Here is an 8669-nt window from a genome sequence, read left to right on the forward strand (position 1 = left end):
AGGAGACCAAGAATTAAGTCACTTTCCAGTATTTTCTTTTCAGGATTCTGCAGAAGTCATCGGACTCCCTAACCTTGACTGCTCTGCACTGCAAACCTCTTTAAGCCTCCCAGAGCTCATGGCCCTGGGCTGAGAAGGATGCGACACAGTTTGGCAAGCACAGCTTTCACCCTGCTTCCCAAGCCTCACATCCTGACCCACTGGAAGAGCACAGTGCTACTGAGAACACTCACATCAGGGGGTCCTTGGGCGCTAGAAGTGCCCCAACCTCCAACGGGGGGGCAGCTGCCACACCAGGGCAGGAGGTGCTTTCGGTGAAGCGGCTCTGGGCGGAGGGTTCGTGGGCTGGGAGAAGCAAAGCAAGAAGTGGCTCGGTGCCAAGTTTCCGTTCAGTGGGAAAGGAAAGCGAAACCCAGCGCTTCCCCGCGGCACGGCACGGTACGGCACGGCACTGCGGGGCGGGACAGGATGGGGCTTTTAAGAGAGGAGCTCCGGGCTCCTCGCTGCAGGTTGCGAGCCGAGGCAAACCGGGTCGAACCGAGCCTGATCGAGCCGAGCTGAGCCGTGCTGAACCTACCCCAGCCGAGCCGAGCCGAGCTGAGCCGAGCCATGCATCTGGGCGTGCTGCTCCGCCTGCCGCTGGCGCTGTCACGGGCGGTGCTGGCGGCGCTGCGAGGACGGCTGGGCGCCCTGTGCTGGAGCCTGGCGCCTCTGTCCCTGCACCTGCCCCTGCCCCTATCCCTGCCCCTGTCCCTTCCAGGCTGGCGACGGGGACGGGTCCCCAGCCCCTCGGCCCCACCGGCCCCCCACCGGCAGCGGGAGCAGCGGGACGAGGCAGCCCCGACGCCCACCAGCGTCAATTACCACTTCACCAGGCAGTGCAACTATAAGTGCGGTTTCTGCTTCCACACCGCCAAGACCTCCTTCGTGCTGCCTCTGGAGGAGGCCAAGCGGGGGCTGGAGATGCTCAAGGAGGCTGGTGAGCCTTGGGGGGACAACTGGGACAGCTGGGGAGGGATGTGCAGTCACCATAATCAGGACCAAGTGGTGTCCGAGAAGTTATCCCTGTAACTGTCATGCTCAGGGTCCCTCTTAATATCGGGCACCGTGTTGGAAGGGAGCACTCAACAGGCAGTCAGGCTCACAGCAACTTTCTTTGGTCCTTTTCTAGGAATGGAGAAAATCAATTTCTCAGGAGGAGAACCGTTTCTTCAGGACAGAGGTGAATTTGTAGGCCAGCTGGTCCAGTTCTGCAAGGAGGAGCTGAAGCTGCCAAGTGTCAGCATCGTTAGCAACGGCAGCCTGATTAGAGAGCGGTGGTTCAAGAAGTACGGTAAGAGAAAATCACTGCACAGGAGTGCTGGTGTGGTTTGGGAGCCTTGTTGGGGCAGCCTCATGGAAAGATGGGAGTCTTGATGTCAGTGCAAGCAGGAGATGGTTTGTTTGTAGTTCATTGACAGTACCTGCAAACCTAGAGTAACTACCAGTGAAATATTGTTAATTACATGATCTAAACAGATTCAGTCTGTTATATTGCCTCTCTGGTATAATACTGGAATAAAATAATAGCTCAGAACATCACCATAGTGCTGGAAAGGAGAGGGCATGCATTTTGAAGATGCCACTGCTGTGGCTTTTGCGGTTCATGTGATGATTTGACAGAACTGTACTTGGGTGGCACTTGGTGACAGATTACAAGGAAGTGAAAATGGGTAGACTCCTGACAACTTTCAGCTAAAGAACTGACTATTAATCCATTTTTAAAACTTGTTTTCAGGTAAATATTTGGACATTCTGGCAATTTCATGTGATAGTTTTAATGAGGAGGTCAATGTTTTAATTGGGCGTGGTCAAGGAAAGAAGAACCACGTGGAAAATCTGCATAAACTGAGACAGTGGTGCCGAGAGTATGCTGTTGCTTTCAAAATAAATTCTGTGATCAACAGATTTAATGTTGAGGAAGATATGAATGAGCAGATCACAGCTCTCAACCCTGTGCGCTGGAAGGTAAGAAAGTGGCATGTAGTGTAGGTTTCGTGTTCAGAGAAAGATAAGGAAGAAGTGAATTTCTGGAGTTCTCTGCACCTCTTACAACCTCAGGCAGATCTCCAGCTCCAGCTTGGGGTGGTGTTAGTGGACTTCTTCTCAGTATTGCATGGTGTTGAAATGGGTTATCACTCTTTCTGTACTTAAATGGGGTCCAATATGTCAAGAATATCTTCTGCTATGACATTTACACTTAGTTTCTCACTATTTGCTTCAGGGAAACAGGTGTACACATGATTTTCCAGGAAAACAAACAAACAAAGAAAAACATTGAAAGTGAAATTGTGGTCCTACTAAAGGACTGTAAAGAAAATATGGTATACATTTTAACATTCTATCAAGCTTCTGTCCTACATTTTTTTTCCCCTGGGGTTTCAGAGTGTGTTGATGGCTAAGGCACCTTTTTCTTCAAAGTCTCATCTGTATGACTTGTCATGTAGAAGGAAGCCATTCAGTAGACAAACTGTTTCATTTCTGGGGAGTTCTATATTTTCTGCAATTATCTGAAGATAGCTGAATTTACAGCACTCAATCAAGTTAAAGTCATAAAGGATACAGATTGACTTGATAGTCTGCAAGGCACATAGTACTTATGACATTTATGATATAGCCATACTAATTTAGGTTCAATCAGAAGTTTGTTTGGGCTTTGATTATCAGTGCCCTTATTAAGAGCAAAGCAGTTAAGATTTCTGGGGAAATCTGGTTAGAAGCCATGACTGTGTAATTACATTTAGAACTATGAGATGGTAATTTGCTAAAAATAAATCTGTGCTGTATCCTTTGCATAGGATTCACTTAATCACAGTTTCTATCAGTGTGGTTGCAGTTACAGAAAAATGAAAGACATTGATACTGATGGTATTTGTAATGATGGCAGTCTGTTATTCTCAAGGCAAGTAAAGTCCTAGAATCTTACCAAGGTACTCTTTGCCTTCAGGTGTTCCAGTGCCTGCTCATTGAAGGGGAGAACAGTGGTGATGATGCCCTGAGAGAAGCAGAGAAATTTGTTATCAGCGATGAAGACTTTGAGCAATTTCTGGATCGCCACAGAGATATCTCCTGTTTGGTACCAGAATCTAATCAGAAGGTAAAATTGAGACTGTCCTGTCATAACTTTATTTTGTGGTTAGCTAGAAAGATTTCATGGAAATTAACACTTTTCCTATTAGTATTGGGTTAGAAGAGGTACAATACAATGTAGCATCTGATTTTGTTACAGTGGAAGCCAAGATTTTTTATTTCCTTTACGATTTTTTATTGAGCATGATGTTACTAATAGAAGAGTAAAAATTCTTTGATCCCAGTCCTGTGGAAGCCAATGAAAATTCTGTCACAGTGTCTTGTGGCCCTCTGAGTTAGGTGGATGTAGAAAGTATCAGCACAAAAACAGTAGAAACTTTATTTTCCACGACTGAGTTGTGAACTCTAAGCAATATCTAAAACCTCTGGAATCTTCCCCACCATGGCACATGAGTCTGATAAGGTTGAATGACAATGTAAACACAGTTTGTACCGTGTGCATATTTTCCTAATAGAATTTCATCATGACGTTATGCAGTGTCATTGACCCACATGAAGTAAAGAGATCATCCCATTCAATGCTATATTGGGTATTGAGGAATGAGAACTGGTATTTTTGCCTGACATATCTTACTAGTAATTCTTTCCGCAATAAAGCTGCATTTATAACATTGTCTATCCGAATTCCTTTGGACTCTTTATTCACAAGGAAACTCCTTGCACTACTGCATTGCTCAGCATTCAGCTTGCTGAGCTGCCATCTAGGTTAAATCAGCTGCAGTAAAAGACTTCAGTGCCTAAGGGTGGATTCCAGAACCTTTTTTAGATGTCTACAGACCCTATACAAGGCAGGAGGAAAGTTAAAAATTCACTGTTCCAAAGGTTTATGAACTAAATAAATAGTAAGTTTAGCCAATTTAGGGAATGCCTTGAGTCTCCGATCTCTTTCCTTTTCCTCTCCAAAGATTAAGACTCTTCATACAGAGCTTGCTTCCTCATGTATAGAGAGCTCAAGCGAACAGTTTGGGTTGTCTTAGTACATAATACCCTTGTGGGTATTATGTACTCCTTTCAGAGGAAAGACATCTCTGCTGACCTTAGCCTCAGTGAATAACTTGAGCAGTAAGAAGGTGTCTGAACTGTAAGACTAGGCTGTCATGGGATACTTCTCCAGTCTTCCTGGTGAAGTGCCACTCAGCTGCAAAAAGTTCCAGATTAGCTGATTAGTCATAGAAGGTAAAAGTAAGAGAGAACTGGCGAAGGAGAAGCTGTTCAGACATAACCTAGAACTTTCTGCTTTTTAAAATGTATTTTCCATTTAAGAAGTCCTACAAAGAAAAAGTAGACATCCTTCAATAAGTTTGGCTCTCTTTTCATGTAGTAGAAGATTCTGTGCTTCTCATTTCCATCAATCCTGTGTAGAAGATAGACACCAAATTGATCAAACAGATTTCTTGCCTTGCACAACAACAAACTCCACTAATTCAGAGAATATTTTTTCTTGGGGTGGTAGGGGAAGCAAGTAGGAGATGCCCAGTTAGCTGAGCAAATATGTCTTATTTCTGCTCTTGGTCTATTTCCTGGTGCAAATCTGAGAGCTTTTTGATTTGGGAGATTACTACTAATACATGTTTGTCTGCTGGGTCGATAAATAAATACCCTCACTAAAATAGTCATGTCATTTGTTTGGCAAATAACTTAATCATTCCAGTATGCAAAATAATGTAATTACTGCTGACGTTGAAGTTAAGAGCAAACTTGAACATTATTTAGAACACCTTTATCTAGTTGGGCACCCACATTTAAATTTGATGTTTAAGACGTCATATTCAAATAATTGCTGTTTTGTTCCTGTGTTGAGACATGCTAGTAATCCTGTTACTTATTCTTGTAAATTTGATCCAGGCTCACTGAAATAAGTAGGAAGACACTACCTGGTTCAAAGATTTGGATCAGGCTTTGAAAGAGTAATTGTTTGTCTTGTCCTTGACTTTCTCAAGAGTGGAATTTTCATTTGTATATTAATTTGTTCTTATTTTGATATATTACAGATGAGGGATTCATACCTCATTTTGGACGAATACGTAAGTCTTTGTTTGATACTTGATATTTGCATGCTGACACATGCCCATGTGTACTACAGTTATAACCAATTTAATTTTCTCTGCATTTCGTAAAATAATGTTTACCATGTAGTACAAGGAATACATGTCATTTCTTCCCACAAACATATTGAGTACTGAATATAAGACTGACCTAAGGAGGAGCTGACATCAGGTTGCATGCATAATCTTGTGAATCTTAAAGTATAGATGTGTCATTGCTGCTTTCCTGTAATTTAAAATATAAAACTTGTCCTGAAAGTTAAGTTTCATAGAGCCTACTTATTTTACACGTAACTGAAGAACAAGCATTTAATCTTCAGGGTGTTTGGTATGGCTTTGTTCCCACTAAGATGTGTCAATGCATCTAACCATGAGCCTCTGAGCCGTCTAAGAACTGTTAATACGTTCACATTGGTTTTTGAGGGATTACAATGCAAGTTGTTTAATTCCATAGAAAAATTAAGCTTGTACAAATTAACTTTCTAACATCTTACCTATTGATTTTACAGATGCGTTTTCTAAACTGTAGAAATGGACGGAAAGAGCCTTCCAACTCTATCCTGGATGTTGGTGTAGAAGCAGCTATAAAATTCAGTGGATTTGATGAAAAGATGTTCCTAAAACGAGGAGGAAAGTATGTGTGGAGTAAAGCAGACATGAAACTGGACTGGTAACTCAATACACTGAGTTGTTACAGGTGCATTCTGTAATGAAAATATGTGTGTACAAGTGTATATGTGTATATGTATATAATGTTATTAAGTACAATATGGTAAATTATACAGACTGATGTTCAGTGCAATCCTACATTTGAAAGTGTTAAATGTTTTTAGGATGTAGATTTTGTTCTTATCTATTGTTGGGTTGAACATTATCAACTACCTACAGTGTTTTCATATAAATAGATCTCTGAAATCTACTTACTGTTCCGTTGTATGAAGGACTTAAGGGCAAACTGTTAAGATACTGACACACAGGAAACAGTGTTAAGATAATAGATAAGGTGTGCTGGCAGGAAAACAAACCACAATTAAAACTTACAAAAATGTATAAAAATCTGCAGTTCATGATAAACATCTGTAATGACTGGCAAGTGGAAACCCCTATCTGGAAATGTTTTCTGAGTAGGTCGTTATGGAAAGGTTGTTGCAGTTCCTCACTACCTCACAAGAGGGCTAACTGGTAGGCCTTTGGAAGCAGCCCTTTTTCAGAAGTAATAGAAGGTCAGAATCTAGTTACCATTTTCTATAATAAACAATATATTTAGAAGGAAATCAAGATTAAAAAAAATGACAGTTTTCATGCTTAAAGACTGAACTGTAAAAGCATCTGTTGTTTTTCTCCCTCTCCTCCATATACACATATGTTTTTTGCAAAAATGTTGGGAGATGTAATTTTCTCTGAAAACATTTTTTTTAGTCACGAGAGATTATTACATTTTTCCTAAAACTTGAAAGTCAATTTCACTCGATAACGAGCAACTTCTTATTTCACATTGGCAATGACCTTACTTCTAACAAATATTTACAGGGGAAAGGATGTTTGCATTTTATTCATAACTTCCTCCATTTTCCTTTTATCTGCAAATATTGATTTATTATTCTTTATCAGCCTCATACATACAGTTCTGTTGAAGACCTCCTCTGAAATGAATGAATAATATGTAAGATACTTCAGATGTATCTTCTCTTGAATACTGGCACTGTTACTCTCATGCTTTTTATTTTGCTAAGGCATGGTGTTGCAAACAACATATATCATGTACCTTTCTTTTAAAGGTTGCTTGGTTTTAACTGTTGGCTTGATTGCCAACACACAGATATTAAGTGAACCTAACTGGGCTTTCTGATAGCTATCTGTGATTTGAAGAGATGGCAGCACCAACATAAAATAGAATATAGTTTTAAAAACCTACACAGGCAATAATTAAATATGCTGCCTGATTTCTTGGTCTTCTGACAATTTTATAGCATTATAATTACAGTTTTTCAAATGTATCTTGTCCTACCCCTCTAGAGTTCTGTATGAAGGGCACAGGAATGAACATTGCACAAAAGAGAAGTGAGCTGGAACTACTCATTCTTACTGTCTGCTGAACTTGATACCTAGACTTACATGTTTAAATATTTGCAGTTCAGCATGCATTTAATGTACAGTGTAGAGAAAATTACACTTTCTTTTCTTTTCCTGATTGTGTTGGTATTTTTAAAGTTTTTTTCAAGATAAATGTTTTGTATTCACCTAATACACCTTCAAAGTTGAAAGGGAAAGCACTTAAAATAGGAGCTGCTACTTCTGAGTAGAAAATGGTGCAATCTCTGAAAATGCAATGAAAATGTTTCAGTTTATAATTCCTTCAGTTTCTATTTTTACTGTCCTGACTGTAAATATACTATCTCAATGGTGCTCTTTTGTCTTTTTTGCATTTCACAAAATAATCACGACACTTCCAATACGTTTTAGTATTTTTTTTCTTGTATTAATACTAAGTGACATTTTAAATGTGGCCCACACACATTAACCCCACAGTCTTTTGGCAGCTGTTTCGCTGACCTCAGTTGGAGTTTTGCCTGAGTAGCAACTACAGGCAGCACAAATTTGTGTAACTGTGGTGGTTGACTTCCTCTGTGTTCCCATTGCTCAAACGTTAAGTCTAGCATCTTCCTCAGCACTAACGCTGCATGATAGAAAAGAAGTATTTTCCTTTGCTGCTGGCTCAGTTCCAGCCCAAGGAAAGATTTAGTGCATCAATGTAGCACTAAATCTACCAGCTTGCTGCTTCTGCAGAAAATGCCAGCTGTATCGCAGCACACAGATGCGAGGCGCACAAACTCCCATTCAGAGCCAGAAATCCTGCCATTCTTCCCTGTGCATTTTTCCCTGTAAATGGCTATTGTTGTGATGCAAGAGATCCTCTGTGCCTGAGGAGGAAGCTGCAAGATAAACAGAAAGGAGCTGAAAACGTGAAAATGCAGTGAATGGTTTAAATGTTAAGACGTTGAAGATGGCTTTTATCATAAGTCTCCTATTTCTTATTTCTTAAAATTGTAAGGATTTTACATTGCCTCTTGCTACCATGTGTAATTAAGGAAATGTTTCTGCTCTGTATGATACTGTTTTCCAAAGAAAATGCCAGTTGTGTACATTGCAAATGAAGAATTTGACTAAAACAATTTGACAACACATTGAACTTAATAGATAGCTATTGGTATTTTAATATGCAAAATTTGTTTTTGTGTAAAAATAAAAATTAAAAAATGGCTGCAGCTTGATTAACCTATATGTATATATTATAATCTGTAAACATAGTTCATGTTGGACTAAAAATTGATTTGAGGCTTTTATTCTGTACTTGGGCCTAACTTTCAGCACAGGACTAGAGGAATAATACTGAATTCAATAGGGCTACTCCCAGACTAAAAGATTACATACAGTATGACCCTGAAGAGTCAGGATTTAAAGTTAAATCCTGTAAACACAGATATGCTTGATTGT

The 8669-nt window shown here is 40.2% G+C and overlaps 1 protein-coding gene across 1 annotated transcript; it reads left to right on the plus strand.

Moving 5' to 3' along the window:
* Positions 1 to 609: 609 nt before the first annotated feature.
* On the plus strand, positions 610 to 5848 carry RSAD2 (radical S-adenosyl methionine domain containing 2). The gene is made up of 6 exons (XM_032185644.1): positions 610 to 979; positions 1172 to 1333; positions 1778 to 2007; positions 2987 to 3136; positions 5121 to 5153; positions 5684 to 5848. The coding sequence occupies exons 1-6, from the start codon at positions 610 to 612 to the stop codon at positions 5846 to 5848; spliced, it is 1110 nt and encodes a 369-aa protein (XP_032041535.1).
* The last annotated feature ends 2821 nt before the right edge of the window (positions 5849 to 8669 follow it).

Source organism: Aythya fuligula, chromosome 3 (genome assembly GCF_009819795.1).
Source record: "Aythya fuligula isolate bAytFul2 chromosome 3, bAytFul2.pri, whole genome shotgun sequence".
In the NCBI taxonomy this organism is placed as follows: domain Eukaryota; kingdom Metazoa; phylum Chordata; class Aves; order Anseriformes; family Anatidae; genus Aythya; species Aythya fuligula.